The 17083-nt window shown below is 48.9% G+C and overlaps 1 protein-coding gene across 5 annotated transcripts in view; it reads left to right on the forward strand.

Annotated features, from left to right (window-relative positions):
- The first annotated feature begins 608 nt into the window (after positions 1 to 608).
- Positions 609 to 17083, forward strand: part of CPEB1 (cytoplasmic polyadenylation element binding protein 1) — a 43095-nt gene continuing 26620 nt past the window's right edge. The window contains exons 1-3 of one of the 5 annotated variants that reach the window (XM_080397127.1): positions 609 to 1721; positions 6802 to 6979; positions 16889 to 17077. In XM_080397127.1, coding sequence (XP_080253253.1) covers positions 6904 to 6979; positions 16889 to 17077 — 265 coding nt within the window. In that variant the 5' untranslated portion in view covers positions 609 to 1721; positions 6802 to 6903. Of the gene's footprint in view, positions 1722 to 6801; positions 8327 to 15949; positions 16625 to 16888; positions 17078 to 17083 lie in introns of those variants that run through there. The other 4 variants (XM_080397126.1, XM_080397128.1, XM_080397129.1 and 1 more) reach the window with 4 other exon arrangements.

The raw sequence follows: 17083 nt of genomic DNA on the forward strand, positions 1-17083 counted from the left end.
TCTGTGTGCACAGTGGCCGCATCAGCCCCAACTTGCCCCCATGCCAAGCTCTGCCAGCCTTGCTGGGGCAGCGGCAGGGGACACCAGGGGACCAGCCACCCCTTAGGCAACTGGGAACATGTGAGTTCCCTGTGGATGGCAGCTTTTGAAGGAATCCCCCCTGGGTCTCGGTGAAGGGCAGATCTGAGGAGTCCTGGGAAGTTTCCAGCTATTTATTCAAAGCAGCATTGCTCGTGCTTCGTGCTTTGACCGCAGAAATACCTGCTAAGTCAGGGCTGAGTCTATTCTGCAGTGTCACTGGAGGGATATCTGGGGACAGCTCTGGGAAGCTTTTCATCTCCAAGGGTGGAGGGGTGAGGGGGAAGGAAATTTGACTCTTAATCAAGATCTCTCCTCCCAGCACGGGTTGGGTGGGATTGAAGAAAGCCAGAGACCCAGCTCTTCAGTTCCAAAACTGCAGCACAGTGGGGAGGCACACCTGGCACTGGAGGAAGAGGATGAGCAAGGGACATGTAGGAAGGTCTGAACCCCAAATTGCCGTGACTCCAACCCCTTCTGCTGCTGCAAAAAGGGTGAGGGGCTGCTTTTTCCAGGGATCAAACCTCCTTTGATTTTTCGATGGGTGAGGAAACACTCTCCAAAGCAGCATCACCACAACCACCTGCTGGGTGTCAAGCGTTTGTTCCCCCTGGGAAAAGTCCACTGCCACAAGCACCGGGCCTGGAGCCACAGCGCTGACCGCTGCCTTGCTCCCAGTTGAGGCTGAAGCTGGGAGCCAGCCACGCTGCCACCACCCCATTGCCCCTGGGGGGGTCCCATTCCCCTCACGGAGGGGGCGGGCGGCGCCAAGCCTGTGTGTGGATCGATGCCCGCGCTGAAGCGGCCCGGGGGGACGTCCGCCCGCCGCCGGGCGTCGTCAGGAGAGAGCGAGCACCGCCCCTGCGCGGGAAGCAGCGCGCGGCCCCCGCCCCGCGCGGGGCATGCCGGGATAGGGGAGGAGTAATGCGGGGGTGTGCCACGCGGCGGGCGGGCGCCGTGCGCATGCGCTGCGGCCCCTCCCCTCAGCTGCCCCCCTCACACCCCGGCGGGGCGGCGGCCCAGAAAAGCCGGCGGGGCAGGCAGGGCCACCCGCTGCTGTCGCTTCCCTCCGCTCCGGGACCCGCCTGCCCGCAGCGCCGCCCATGGCCTTCCCGCCGGTGAGGGGGCAGCAGGCGGGACACGTGCCGGCCGGCCCGGCGCCTCACGGAGCCGAAGGCGGAGGGAGGGGAGGGGAGAGGCGGCGCGCGCGGCCCCTTTGAGGCCGCCCTGTCACGTGGTTTCACACGTTGGCAGCGGTCGGGGGAGGGGGAGCGGTGCTGAGGTGATTTCCCGCCCTTCCGCCGTGCCCGGCCGTCCAGCGGGGATGGCGCCTTCTCGCGGGATCCTCCTTCCCTTAACGGAGCGGTGGAGCCCGGCCGGGGGCGGCTCAGCCTCCGCTCGCCCCCTTCCCCCCCCCCCCCCCCGCCCCGGCCCCGAGGTCGGGCTCCGCTGCTGAGTGAGGCCCCGAGGGGGCGAGGGTCTCTAAGCGAGTTTCGCCTGGGGGAGCTCATCACCTGGCTCGTGCGGTCTCCAGCGCTGGAGCCGGTACTGGAGGAAGCCCAGTGGTTGCAGCCCAAAGTGGTGCCTGTGTTTGTCCGCGTCCCAGGTTATCGGGGGGGGGGGGGGGTGAAGCTGAGCTGGAGGTGCTGAGATCTGCTTTGTGATAGTGGGGCATGTTTTTGCTTAAGTGGGAGCTTGTGGTCTTGCAAGTGGTAGTTCTGAGTGTTTCTAAACTGTCTCTTTGGCATACAAAGTGAATGGAGCTGCTTTTTTAGTCCTAAACCAGGCGACTGCATGCTCCATGTTGTAAGGCTGGCTTTTCTTGGTGACCCAAGAGACTTGGTCCCTAACTGTGCTGTATGGGCGAAGACAAGAGAGAAGACTCTTAAAACCAAGGTTTTTTTGTTTTGGTGGTTTTTTTTTTTTAGCCTCCAGCTAAAACCAATTAACGGTCGTTGTGGCTGCTTTTGTGGTAGTCTTAACTACGCTGGAGAGTTGGTAAGGGGCTCTAGCTAGAGCTGTGCAAAGGGTGGGAGCTGTGTTTGCTGATCGGGATCCCTTTGCTTTGCTGTAGTTTATCTTAACTGGAATAGTTTCCCTAAACCAACTAAAACATTATTCTGTGTTGGTAATGTGCTGAAGTAGGTAGCTGTGATACTGCTTGTTTCCAAAGCTACTTGAGTGATAGCTTAAAAATGTTTTGTTCCCCCAAAATGGCAAAAAGTAGGTGCATTGACAGGGAAACTTAATTAAAAACAGGCAGTTTGGCAAAATTGGTGGTGTTCTGAAGGCAGTGCTTCCCTTATAAGATAATACCATTAAAATCCCTTCCAGTCCTGATTCCAGACAGGTGTGTTCAAGACCCCATCCACGCAGTAAACTGTGGGAGAGCTGGGTAAGCTTGGCCTTGCTAATGGTGAGAAAGCTGATACAGCCTAGCCTAACCCTGTTTGTGGTGGCTGGGGCGTGCAAGCTTGTTGCTTTGTTAGTGCTGTTGCTTGGTAGGAACAGTTAAAGTAATACTGCCCTTCATATTGCTGTAGCTGACTTCAGCTTGGGAAGCAAAACATACCTATAAAAAAAGGGCTTTTAGAGCTACCTTTCATCAGAGTATAGAACCATCTTGGTTTGATTATGTTGACACTGACACCATTTTAACAGCACCTTAAACTTTGAATTTTGTCTCAGGATTCAAGGCCCTCTTGGCTGTAGCTACAGTGCTGAGAACCCCTTTGGACGTCGGTGTGGTGCTGCCCCAGTGGGATTTCTACAAAAGACTTAAAAAGCAAGGGTTGAATTTTATCTGAGGTAGACGAGCCTCATCCCCTCCAGAGTTTCCCCAGGAGCTAATGCACATCTCTTCCATACTGATGGCTGAGCTGTTTAATGACTTCCCTAAGGATTAGGATATCCTAATCCTGTGACAGTGCTGTTGTGATGCTGGGGGTTCTGCCTAGCCCTGGGATTTCATTATCTGTAGGTTTGCTACAGGTGTGTCTGCCTCAGGGCTGTGGAGAGGTGCCTTTATTTCCCCTTACCTTGGACATCTTTTGGTGGTGGTTGCTGCTGCACAAGTGTATGTCGTTCCACTGACTGAGCTGCTGCAGGCTGTGTTTGTGTCTCTGGAGTGGGAGCTCCTGCAGGTAAACAGCAGGCTGCAGCTGTGGGGTTTGCTTAGGGCTGATGGCATGGGAACTCCAGAGACCTGACCAGTCACTGTGCATTGGCTGCAGGCTTCTCAATGCAGAGCCAGTACACAAGAGCTATCTACCATGGTGGTAAGGTTCATTGCTTGTCTTTCTGTTACTCTGGGGGAGTGGAAACTCCTTTTATTTCAAGTCAAGCCTGACACTCCCAGTGTCCTTTGTTTTGAGTGCTGGAGGTGCCTGGAGCCTCACAGTGCCCTCCTTGAGGGAGTGTCCTGGGAATGCATCCTCATGCTCGGACATGGGATCTTGGCTAAGAGTTTGGCTGAGCCAGGGTAAGATAGACTGTATTCCTGTCTGAGATTCACCTTGCTGTGTCTGCGTGCAATGCTTCTTGGGTCTGTTCACATGTACCACAATTATTTAACCTGAAGCTGCTAAATTGTTTGCTCTGTGTGCCTACTGCAGGGAACTGAATTGCCTTCCTCATTTGTTTCTGATCTAGGAACATCCCTAGAGACTTAGCTCTTAAACGGACACTGGGTGTCTTACCAGGCATCAGGAAGCAGTGTTTGACTCCTGATTACTTTAACTGACCTTTCTGCTGGATCACACTTCTGTATTGATTTGTTTATCCAGTGGCTGCACTGATAAAATGGTGTCCTCTCCTTTGGATTGGGATTGTGTGCTGTAGCAGGCAAGACTGATGGAGAATGGCTGTTGTTGGGTCCCTGGTTACACCCCAGTGTTTGACACAATGTGCCAGGTCATTGCTGGGGACTGTGGAAGGAGAAGGACCCACCAATTTCTCCTGGACTGGTGCCTCAGTGGAAGCAGAGGGGATCACCAGCTCTGAGCGTGGGCTGTAGCTATAGTTGCTGCTCTGTGGAGGACTTCTAGAGAAGCCTGCAAAGGCAGTGTGTGTTTAACTATTGCAAAATCCTTCAAGATGGAGAATTGAAAGCTAATCCTTGCTGGGCTCAAGAGTGCTCCTTTGCTTGTCTTGGCTTGGGGATGCAAGAGTGGAGCTGGTTGTGGAGAATGCAGCTTCAGGCGTGACATTTCCCTTTGCTTTGGTATAAACTCTGTTGAGACTAAAGGATATGAGCGTATTCTCAGCTACGCATTTGTGGACTTTCCACTGGACTGTCCAGGCTGCTGAATCGTTTGGGCCCTGCATGCTTTGAAGACCTGCAGAGCTCTTCTCAAAGGAATATCTTTCTTAGGGGTCCAGGGAGGAGGGCGAGCTTTACCAGGGAAGGTACAGAGATATGACCCACTCCCTGAAAGGGATTGGATGCCAGCTCCTGTGTCCAGGATGCTTGCAATATTTTTGGGCTATCCTTAACAGTCTTAAGGTTAAATGTTCTGTAAACAGAAGACATTTTTGTGAAAATGCTTTGTCGTTGTACTCTTACTGTTTTCTATTCTTGTTTGTAGCAGAACTGGTGCTGCCAGTTGTGGGAAGCATCAAATGCTAAATGAACAGGAATGGGTCAGGCATTTGGTTTGCTGCTTGGGTTTATTTTTGTCTTGCTAGCACAAACTTCTAGGGAAAAGCTTTGCCTCCTCCTGCTGTAAGTGGTTCTTTAGCAGTAACGGGCGTAGAATATGGAGTTTCACACTTGTGCCAAAGCAGCCTGATATGGCACTTATTAAAGATGACCGGCAATATTAAATTGAGCTTCTGTACTCCTCAGCTGCTTTTTATAAAGATGACTTAAAGCTTTCACTGCCTGTTTCCTCTTGCCTGAAGCTTGTTTTCAGCCCTACCTGTTTTTACGCTTGGCTTGTAAATGCTCCTGGTTTGTCCCAGGACCTTATCTGTGGGTCAGCTGAGCCTTTCAATAGATGTTAATAGCCTTAAACGGGCTGAAATCCTGAATCAATTGTTCAGGTTCTGCCTGAAGGCTTTGTGTGAGTTGACAGTTCAGTAGCTTTCTCCTGCTGCTTCCAGGACAGTGGATTATTTTTTTTTTTTTAGCAACATGGTGGGGGGGAAGCTCTTTGTGGAGAAAACTGTCAGATCAGATGTTATGGCAATAAAACTGCTCCACACGACAGGGTTAGTGGGCGGGAAATGCAAGTCCTATACTTGCTGAGCTAAAGTCCCCATGTCCATGTGAAATTCAGTTTAGACCTGCCTTCTGCCACATCTTTCATATGGGAAAGATCAGTAAGGGATGATTTGAAAGTATAACCAGTTTGGTGCTTCAGGCTTGCTAGTAGGTGAAGCGTTAGGAGAAACGTGGGAGAGGTCAGGCCCAAAACTCTTGCAGGATTGCATCCATAAGGTAATGTATTAAATGCCTGCATGACAAGTACAAAGGGCTCAGTTTAGAGCTGTAGACTTCTGTGTGTCTTGGAGTAGCAGGAGCTTGTGTGCCAAACTTGTTGCTATTCAGTTCTTTGAATTTGTCTCTAACTCTATTTGTTTAATGGTGAGGGTTCTGCTCTGGAGGCCAAGACTGGCAAGCTTGTGCCTTCCTGCTCTTCTCTTTAATGTGGGTCTTAATTCATAGTGATACCATTTGCTCAGCATGTTCAGGAGCAGAGTTCTGCTGCAGTGGCTTTTGGATGGCAAGAAGACCTGCCTTTGGTCCAAAAATGCTGGTTAGAGATTAAGTTGAGCAGCTTCTAGATTGGCAGAGGCTTGAATGTTGTGCAGCTGTGTTGAAACAAGCCTGGATGTGAAAGTGGCTTGCAAGCAGGGTTGGGGGAAGCAACTGTTTTGCTGGTTCTCTGGACCAGCACCAGGAAGCAGGAGGGGTTTGATTTGTTTCATACAGAGGAAGCTTTACAGAAGCCCTGGTTATTTAAGGTGGTCTCAAAACCTTGACTCTAGTAGATCAGTGCTTGTGGAGGGTTGTACTAAAGCAGAGCTGGCTTGGAGTAACCTGCCTTTGTGGTTAGGAGCTGCTACCTAAAGGGAAGATTGGGATTTGCTTCTCTGCCTTTCCAAGGGACACCTCAGGATGCAGGGCTATGTTTGATTAGCTGGGAAGCCATGCTTTTTCTGCAAGCCTGTTTTCTGAAGCAATTGTGTGGCTGCTGACTTGAGCCATTCCAAGATGATGTTCAGAGCTCCCAAACATGGGTGGTAAAGTGAGCCTTGCTCTCTGCTGTTGTGCACAGGAGTTTCTTGTGGTGGCTGCCTTGACCATGAGCATCCTCCTTGTTCCTCAGTGTCAGGAGGCTGATTCTGGGGGGAAGGTGCATGCCTCTGTTAATCAGATCTCTACTTCAGTGTTGTGATGTGGAGAAAAGCAGCAGGGGAGCTCGTGTTGGCAACCAAACTAGATTGGGTGATGTGGCTATTAGTCTAAAGTTCATACTAGCTGTGGTGCACCAGTACCTCTTTGTGACTGGGGCAGTTCTGGTCTGATGTGCTGTGCTGACAAATTGCTGACCCGTTTGCTTAACTGTTTCTTTAACGCCAAGAATTGTACTTGAGTGTTGCTAAGACCTGGAGCTAAAGCTAATCTGAGTATTGGAGGCAATCCAGACTTTCAACAATGTGTTGAAAGCAGAGTGGTGAGTACTAGTCTGTTTAACATGAATACTTCTTTTTTACCAGAAAGAAGATACTGGGAGGAGTGTAAAAGACTGCAGGGATAGCCTGGATGCCCCTGCACTTTCCACTTGCAGCAATGCAGATATATTCCGCCGAATAAATGCAATGTTGGACAACTCTTTGGATTTCAGTGGAGTCTGTACCACGCCTGTCACAAAGAGCAAACGTGATGTCCTGCCAGGTAACATGTTTGGCTGGGCTAACGGTGAGCTTTTGTGGGTCTGGGGCTGATGGAAGGCAGGAGTTGCTTGGTGGGACCTGACGAACATGTGGTGGTATAGTCCTCAGTGGTGTGGTAGTGGTTGTGTGCTTGTGATCGTAGAGGTGCTTGGAGTCAGGGTTTGTGTTCTTCTGGTACTGGAGGCTTTGTTTCTGTGCCTGAAATGGATAATCCAGATATTCCCTGGCAGTGTGGAGGTTCTGGGGAAGGCTTGCTTAAGCTCCTTGTGATGCTGTGGGTCGCTGTGTGGGCAAGATGTGAGCTCTTGCTGCCTGACCTGCCAGCTTCTGGTGTAGATAGTTCCGGCAGGCTCCTCTAGCCAGCCTCTGCTGGATGCAGGATCAGTCTGTTGATGGTTAGTATGTCTGACCTGCTGCATGCGTTAAAAATGTAAAATTTTGAATAACTGTGTTTGCTACAGGTCAGTTAATTGTGTATGTAAGAGCACAGCAAAGCAGTACATGTACGTGAAGACTTTCTTGCAAAGCAAGCTTGGTATTAGGTATTATGAAATCAGTGCTGCTAGTTCTTGCTTCCCACAGGCTGAGGGGAGCGGGCATAGTCTGCTGTCTTGCACTTGATGTGCCTCAAAACAGAAGGCTCTGTGCCAAAGTAAAGAGTGTTGGGTCCAGTCTTATTTTTATGCCAGTGAAGGACATGCTTTTGTCCCTTTACAGTAGGCAATATCTGCCAGTAAATATACCTGCCTGATGTTCCTCTTGCCAGTGTACTCCTATGCAGTGGTATTTGCGCCAAGGATTTGGACACTTGAATTGCTGTTGCTCCTCCAGCCTCTGAATTATAGGGTCAATAAACACTTTGGCCATTATTGGAAACTGACCCTCTGGACTTGTCCCAAAACAAAGTGGGAAGGGAAAAACCTCACCAGATGGTGACCTTGCAGCCTGCTGTAGGTGAAGCTTTCTCTGCAGTCCCTTGGAAACAGGGTTGTCTTCTGCTAGTGGTTAATCTTGAGTTTTAATCAAATGGATGTCTGGGCATCCTGTGGGGCTGTTTGATGCTTATACCGTGCAACTTTGTTCTGGACTAGCAAAATGACTGCTACTAGATGACTTCCAGTGCAGCTTAATCTCCCGGGTATTTGAAGGGTTTAGCACTGTGAACGAGGGGCTGATCTGGCCACGTGATCCTGTGCTGGCATTGCAGAATTGCCAGAGGAAGTGAATCGTTTGCTTCGAGGTATGGATCTATAGCTGTAGCATCGCTTGAAATGTGCATAGTAAAACGGTATTGGAGGATATGCTGGCTACTCCTGAGCAGTTGCGTAGTGAATATTAACTAATTCAGGTCAGTGGTGTGGTTAGTGGTGCATTTTTAGAGATTTGCTGTTGTACTGAGCTGTTCAGACTTTTTTTGTCCCTTGGCACAGTAGTAGTGAGTATTGTATGTGATCTTGATGCACTGGAAGCATAAGGGAGGAATAAACCTAAGTATTTTCCTTTATCTCCTTACATTGAGCTCATGAAAGAAGTTTTTTCTGGCTGCCTTGTTGAAATCTTAGCTATAGCCCTTCATGTTCTGTGTATGATTTGAAATGAGTGTGTTCCCTAACTAAGTTTCAGCTCACTTGCCAAAGTTAACATTATTGATAAAGGAGCCATCCCTGTCCACTAGAGCAGATTCATCCTGGGAAGATGTGGGTTAGTTCTGGGTTTAGAGCTGGCACATCCATTTTAATTTGCAGTACTGTCTTCCAGACTTCTAAAGCTCTTCTTTGAGGGACTGTGGTATTCACCTGGCAATGAAAGGAACCTGCTTACTGACCTGCTGCATGTAAATCTCTGCTTGGTCTGTCAGTTACTGTGATGTTTCTAATGAACATTTGGAGCAGAGGGTCTTGCTGGGTGTGGAACTACTGAGAAGTGGTGACTTGATTGGAAACTAGGTGAATTTCCTTTAAGTGTTGTTAAACAGAGTTTGTGTTTCAGGCTGTCATTGAGTAACTTCTATGGAAGACCTCTTGAAGGACAAGTACAATGGGACTTGCATGTAAAAAAGGGAGGCAAACGTTATTTCTGCTGCAGGGCAACCAAAGTTTGTGTTTTTTGGGATACCCTAAGCAGCTGCTCTTCTTCCTGATGTAGAAGTTGAGGCCAGCCTCACACGTGAGTGCTGGCTGCTTGCATAGCCAGTTGTACAGCATGGGGACCCTGCTCAGCTTTAGTTAACCTGAGAGGAGGCTTTTAGCTTGTATCAGCTCTCTTGTGCAATGGTACAAATGCTTGTGATGGCATGAGGAAGAGGCTTGCTTGCTTCCCAAAGGATGCTAAGCGATGCTGAGCCAGGGCTAGGAAGTGGCTGCCTTGGGTGCCCTCACCATTTAGGCTAATGGAAACGTGTGATCTTTCAGAAGGTGCCTCTGGGCTATACAAGAGACTGATAGAGTACAACCTGAGCTACCCTGGCCAGGCCAGCAGTTATCAGCCATAAATATATGAATGAGTCAGCATCTGCCAGTGCATCAGCAGTTTGGAGTTACTAGTCTACTTGGAGTCCCAGCCTTGTTTTGTTAGCATCAGTTAGGACCTCTCAGCAGGTAATGAGGGCCTGAATGCAGCAGTCCTGCAAGCTTTCTTCTGTCTCTGGATCAGAAAAGTGCATGAGCTGCTTCTACTTAATGTATTGCTAATGAGCATTTTCTCCATGAAGAAGCTGGCACTGTCAGCAAGGTTGTGAATCCTGGGACAGCTGTGATCTGCAAATGGGGGAGGTGCTTCGGTGCTTGGACCCTGGCCTAGGTTGTGGCAGGCTTCTGCAGAAATTCCTGCCTGGTGGCTGTAAGGCTGAGCATCTGAATATAATGCAGCTGACTGCCCCCTGTACTGGGCAGATGGTTTATCCCAAAGCAGGCTGTTGAAGCAGTTTACCATGCTTTTGAGTGAACAAGATGAGACTTTGCAGGACCAGTGTCTTGCCTTCAGTCAGCCTGGCTTCTGGGTAGGTGACCAATGGAGCAAAGACCCTTGATCTCATGTGGTCTTGTCACTGCTCCGAGGTAAATCACTTCTGAACAATTTTGTGAGTCTGTGGTGCTTTAACTCAGTGCAGGAACTATTTGTGTATTGCAGTTAGGCTATATTTTCATGAAACTTGATGGCTTGGGCAATCTCAGTGAGCCTGGAGACCCATCCTTAATGTAGTAGCTATAACAGGTGAGAGGTCTGTCTTTTTACAACTTAAACTCTTCTGGTGGGAGAGCTTGTGGAAATAATTGTACTTCAATCAATTCATGGTCCTTCCAGCTTTTTCATTGTCTTCCTCAGGTCAAACTAAATTTATCCTGGATTGGACTTGTGTTTAAGAAGCCCCTTTCAGCATTAAGAGGATTACATGTGGTAGAGAAGGGATGGCAGAAGTTCATGACCTTTCACTAATGCTATTGGGGAAACACGTGTGAAGACACCTTGCTGTGCACCTCATCATACCAAGTAAGATGATGCTGATGAGATCAGTACAGCAGCAGTCTGAGCAATGTGAGAGAACAAGCTTATTCAGCAGTCCTGGATCAACACAGTTGGAGAGCTATCCAGAGCTGTGTGGCAGGAGGGACTGCCACTGCAGATTTAGCTTGCTATACCTAATGTTAAATATCTGTAAAGATCAGTTTGCAGTTAATGATAATCCTTGGTGAAGTTAGTTGCCTTGTCAAAACGATCTGAGTTGTCAGGCCCAGCCTGACCACTGCCGCAGTGGTTCATGGGTGCTTGCTCCAGGAGTTCCCCAAGCACTAGGCTTAGGTTGCTAGCCCAAACCAAAGGGTACAGTCCAGCAGTGTGGTGAAAGCTGTAATTGTAGAACCTGTCTTGCAGCTTCTGGGACAGGATTGCATGGTGCTTCAAAACACCTGCCTTTGAAGCAGGTTCAGCCTTCTCTGAAAAAAGGCATAACTGCCTCAGCAAGGTTGTGTGTAGTACAGACATGAACCATTAGTGGTTTTTAGTGTCATGTTGGAGGTGGGAGAGAGAATGTGGCCTTTATAGAGGCAGGAGACAACATCTACCACCAGCTCAGCTCCTGCCAGTGATGGAGTGCAGCCTGTCCTTGAGAAACTGCTTCACAGAGAACATTGTTCTCTTCTCCCAGGTTTAAAGCTGATCCACATGTTCATCATGGGTCTGAATGAGACTGAGCAAAGTCAATTACTTGAGGGAGCAGGTAGTTTTTGTCAGGCTTTAAAGCTGGGCCTTGCTGTGTGGAAGTTGCTGGTACCAGATTTAAAAAAAAAAACCCAACCCTAGACTGGCTTTCGAAATCATCATCCAGTTCTGTAGGCACGATTTCTAAGTAGAACAGTGAGTAAAGCTCCTGCTTTGGTTCTTGCATGCCCATTTACTCACCTGGCTAAGCTGACTGGCTTCAACTGAAGGCAATGCTGGCTTAAAACAAATGGTTTGCAAGGATTGTAGGTACCCTAAATGTCCCAGCAGCACTGATCTTTCCTTTCATTAAGCTCTGCTCACTTAACTGAGATAAAGCAGCCATTATTTTGCTCTAAGTTGACAGTCCATTGTGTGAAGAAATGGGAGATGCTTAAGCGACTTCCTGTGGATGGGAGTGGCTTAAGGTGCCAAGTTCACTGTGAAGGCTGTTAGTTGTGGCCCATCAGGTCCTAATGATTCTCAGTGGCTGCTCTATTTAAGGAAAATTGAAGGACAAATGCAAAACCAGACTAGCTGATGTCCAAATTGGCTTACTGTTTGCTCTCAGCTGCAGTCAATGACCTATCACTTGTTTAGCCACCCAAAAAGTCCCCTCTAGTATAATGTAAATTCCTGTGCCCTGCAGCCATGAGGAAATAAGCCAGACAGTGCTAGATGCAGCTGACCTGATGTGTGTGGCCTTGGATGAGGGGACAAAATGTTATAAAACAGAGACTCAAAATGTAGCACTGCTTGCCTGGAGTGCATGGGGTTAATGGGGTTCCTGAGGCAGAGCAGAGCTCTGCTCTGTTAGCAGGAGTTCACCTGGAGCTGGCAGCTGGGAACAATTCTGCTTGCCCCAAATAAATGCTGTATGCCGGGTATGCACTTGCAGAGTGGTGAAATTGAATACCTGTGCCCCAGAAGAGGTGCACGGCTACTGCCTTTGGTTTTGGCCTTCTTATTTTAAGTGTCACATTAATAGGTGTTTTCCTACATTGGTACAGTGCTTTTCTGTACTGGAAAGTAGCTCTAGTAAATGTTTGTTTTTTCATCAGATCTGCAAATGGAGGCAGATCGTGGTGTTCTGCAGACAGCAGGGACTTGGCCTTGAGCTGTTGCACTCTGCGGTGGTCACAAATTGGATGGTGTAGCTGAAGATCCATCAAGTTTCCTGACAAAATGTGCTCTGTCATTCAAGTTTTGGTGCTATAATCCCATGGCAGTCTCTCTTTTGGAAGAGGTAGACAGAGCAGCAAGGCTAGTCACAGTGCCCTCTTCCTTAGTTTAAGTAGTTGCTTGCCAGCTGTTCCGGTGTCTGTGGTAATGGGAATAGGGCAGACTTCTTCATCTGGCTGTGAAACGGGTTGTGCAGCAGCAAGTGTTCCTACTTGAGGAATTTTTCAGATTACAGGGAAGATGCTTAGTTGTGTATCAAAACTTCTTGTAACTAGCAGGTTTATGCTTAACAAGCTTTGCTAAGACCCTGATGATCCCCACTGTATTTTTGGGATACAATTGGCTCATCCTCTAAAAGCTTTCAGTTGAGATGTGCTGCTTTAGTGTGCAAAATGTACTTGAGAAGCTTAATTTTCAGGGATGTGCTTCCCAGCCTTTACAACTGGAGGTGTAAAGGGGTGTGAAAGGCAAAACTGTTTCTGCTGTGAGCTACCTTCCTGTTTGTGGTCTGAAGGCTGCAGGAATGCTGGCCTTGCCTCTTCTCTGCGTTTCATTTGGAAGTTCAGCCTTGGTCAGAGCTCTAGTTCACAACATAGCTGCACACAGAGGTGAGTCTGGTTTTGTCATTGAACAGAGTTTACAGCTGTTGTGCTTATTTTTCCCCTGCTCTGTACACTCAGGGGCCTCTTTCTTGGAGGGGCTTCCTCTGTATTTGGGCTCTGCTAGAAATTAGCATGTGGGAGCAAAAGGAGACCTCTTCATGGCTGTGGAGGTGGTGGGAGTGGGATCTAGCTTGCTTTGTTCATGTTTGCTTGACCATTCTGTTTCCTTCTTTCTCTGTATTTTTCCAGTTAAGATAAAACCCATTTGCTGGATTTTTAGCTGGCTTTGCAAATGGCCTAGGTCTGGAGGGCTCAAATAGCTGAATGTCTCTGAGCTTGATTGAAGCATCAACTTTCAAGACTGATGGCACAGAGATGCTGGTGCCATGGGATGGGGACTGGATCACACTCGTTCTCCCCATGCTACCTTAACCCACCTGCCACAAACTGCCTGTGGATCACAGCTCCTGGTGCCAGTCCCTGCTTGTCCCCTCTGTGCAGGCTGAGGCTGTAATTTTCTAAATATTTTCCTGTTTCAAATGCCTGGTTGATGCAGCCACACTGCATACCAGATCAGGGGAATGAGCCAGGCTTAAAACTAACTCCCTGTGGCTTGGTTTTAACCAGATCAGCTCCCCAGCCCAGCTTCCTGTGTGGAAACTAATCTGCCTAAACTGGTGTAAGTGGGGATGGAGTGCTGGGGTGGGGACAAGTGGCTGGGGCTGTAGCTTGTGTAAGCTGTCTGGGCTGGTAGGGTTTAACTGCAGGTTAAGAACTGAACTGTGTGGAGACGCTTGTCTTTAAGAAGCCTTTGAAATGTCTTAAATGCAGTGCTAACACTTGAAGGCAGAAAAACGCAGCTTTTTTGCCCAAGCAGTATGGAAAGTTGTCCAGCCTGTGCTGTGTCCTGGCTCCAGGGATCTCCTGAATAGACAGGAGGATGTCATCCAGGAGAGCTGCCTGCTCTGAGACTGGCACAGGAATGTTTCACTGTGGGCTTTCTTCTCATGATGCTGTTGAAATCAAACCTAACCGTCTCAGGGGGTGGGAGCTCAGTCTCTCTTAAACACTCGGGCACAAGCCCAGCACAGTGTGGCTCCCTCTGCCAGGATGGTTGGCTTCCAGTGGCAACTCCAGGGAAAAATCCAGGTTGGAAAGACTCATGCTGGTTCTTGGGTCTTGGAAAAGTCTGTGACGAAGTATTTGGGCTGGACTGTGTCAGGTTGCAAAGTGAAAATGTCTACCAAATATTAAACAATTACTTATTCATAACTTGAGGTTATGACTCTTTAGACTGAATTTTTGTAGGAAATGAATTCTTCCTGCCCTAGTAGCCTATTATTTTTGTCTGCCTTCAACAGTTGATTGCTTTGTAACAAATTTCCAGACTTGGAATTTTAAAAAAACTATTCCAGAAATCTGTTTAAATTCTAGTTAAGCTGCTGTTTTTCCTTGATGACCATTATCTGTCTTTCAGTGTGGCTGGGAGTGTTAAAGGGGGAAGCAGGCTTGTGCTGGCTGTTTGCTTCAGGTGGGAAAAGGCCTAATTAAAAAATGCTGGTTATCTAAGCAAGTACTACTCTGTGCTTCAATAGTTGTAACTGAATTGCAGGAGCTTGTCTTTAATACAGATTGAAGTCATCAGAGGGAAACATAGATCTCTTGAACTTGAATCTGATTGGGATCAATTAAGCAAAACAGCTTATTTCCTGAAAAATGCACATAACCAGGCAAAATGTGGCTGGATGCTGTGAAGTGAGTGCTTCCTGTAACTGATAAATCTGTTCACTATTTTCCTTGTTTCTTCAGTGGTGGGTTTCATCCAAGATCTTGGATCCAGGTGGGATTCAAGTTCTGCTGTCTGTCAATGTTCTGTTTGTGTCCATGCTCCCTAGAAGATGAAACTTGGAGGGAATTAATCTTGAAGATGGCATAATGCCCAGCAAGATCCTGGTCCCCAAAGGGAAGGTAGCCTCCTACTGCCAGGGGTCTGGGCTAGAGTGTGGCACTTCTGCATTTTCATAAACACAGAAATGTTACATATGCATATGGGCAAGTCATGGTTGCTGTGGGAACTGAGTAGTCTGAGCAATATGCCTTTATCCTCTCCTCCCTACAGCTGCATTATAAGTGTTTTTAGGGCCTGTCCAAAACAAGTAATCTGAAAACTATGCCGGAAGAATTAATGCAGTGAAATACTGTGCTGAAGATGCAGCATGATGCTTTTGGAGGAATATTTGATGATGTTACAGGTGCTTGATAGTAATGTGACTGAATTGGTACTACGGCTTTTACTAGTACTACTAGGGGAGTAGGAAAAAAACCACCCAACGCTGGTGGATGCTATTCTGATGAAGTGCCATGGAGGAGGCTGCAGCTGGGAGGGGTGAAGGCAGCATGTTGCCAGCAGGTATAGCTCTAGCTGCTCTCATCTTGACTGCAGTGCTTCAGCCCCCTTGCTGTCATCTGGGAATGTTGGTGCTTCCCAGATCACCATGGGGCAAAGGTGTGGCGTCCTGCTTCTGGTGGCTGCAGCAGCCTGTTTCTCATGTAGGGTGCCACCAGCCATTGCCTGGACTTTGCTAGGTCACGGGCAACCAAGTGGCACAGGATGTGGATGTGGAAAAGGAGGCCAGGAACACTGTCAGGCTGTCTGGGGTGGCCGGGGCTGCACATGAGGGATAACGTGACAGGCTGGAGTCACTGCAGTGCCTGGCTGAAGAGCCGGGAGTGGTGTGTGTGAGGTGTACATCTGATGGCACAGTGGGAGGGTGTGGGGGCAGGGGGAGGAGGAGGAGACAGCTGCTGCTGCTTGGTATCTGGCTTATAAATGCCCTCTGACTCAGATTTTGGGTAACACAGCTGAGCATCTTGTGGTTTCAACAGCCCCCAGATCCCCACATTAAACTGGAATTCTTAGACTATGAACCTGCTGTGTTTCCTTAGGCTGTTGGCACAGGCTTAAACAGAGGTGAGAATCTGGTGTCTCCAGTACTGTAGGCTTGTGAACACCCTGCAGGGGAGGGGAGGGCTGGGAAGGGAAGCAGGGGGACCAGGCAGGCGGAAGGTAAACAGGCCATGAAAAATTCCTGATGTGAAATGGGTCCTGTGCTCCAGCCAGTCCTCCTCTTCCTGCACCAGCATGGTGTGCCTGCTTAGGCTGGACCTGGGATAATGGGCTTCTCTCTGGGTAGTGGGGGGGTTTGAAGGTTATCCTTGTTACTCAGTGGTAAACAATGCAGAGTCAGTGAGGCACGGTGGCCAAGTTGAACCAAATAGATTATGCTAGCAGAATTGTGAAGCTTTGCATTGGGCTCTGAATTGGAGCCAGCAGCTGGAGTCTGTCCAGGACTAAAGTGTTTTTTGGGTTTTGTGGGTGGAGGGAGGCGGGGACAGGAGAGCTGGGTAGCACTAAAACTGTCTGCTCTGTCGCTGCTGCTGCTATCATCGTTGCTGGGGGGGTTGCTGCCTCAAGCCTGTCGTCTGCCGTGCCGTATTGTGGAGCCCTGCTTTTGTGCTGCCTGCCTACCTTGATTTACTGGAGCTGCACCTCTCTCCTCCTGCCTGCCGTCTTTTGGGGGAAATCTTATCCTTTCTTCTTACCTTTATTTTGTAAGAGCTGATGCAGTTCTCTTGCATGGCTGAGTGACGTCACTGTCAGCACAGTAAGCATCAGCAGCCTGGTCACATGCTGACCCAGTCAGTAATGCAGACGGGATAGGAAGGTGGAGGGGCTGAGGGGGGTGGGGGACTGGTTTCTGGACATATGGTAGCCCTCCCTTTTGGGGTGCAACTGCTAGTTGCAGAAGCCGTGGCTTCAGAGCAGCACGAGACCTGGCTCGGGGCTTAACGCTTCGGAAAACTCCTTCTTTAAAAAGAAAAAAGCAGCCCTGAACTCTCAAGCTTCTGTTTGTTCTCAATCTGAGCAGACTTCCAGGACTGTGAAGAAGCAGTGGCAAGCAGGATGCTTTTCCCCACGTCCACGCAAGAGTCTTCCCATGGCCTCCCAGACACCAACGATCTGTGCCTTGGCCTGCAGTCCCTCAACCTGACAGGGTGGGACAGACCCTGGAGCACCCAGGACTCTGATGCTGCAGCACAAACCAGCACACAGTCCGGTGAGT

Source organism: Falco punctatus (genome assembly GCF_963210335.1).
Source record: "Falco punctatus genome assembly, chromosome: 7".
In the NCBI taxonomy this organism is placed as follows: Eukaryota; Metazoa; Chordata; class Aves; order Falconiformes; family Falconidae; genus Falco; species Falco punctatus.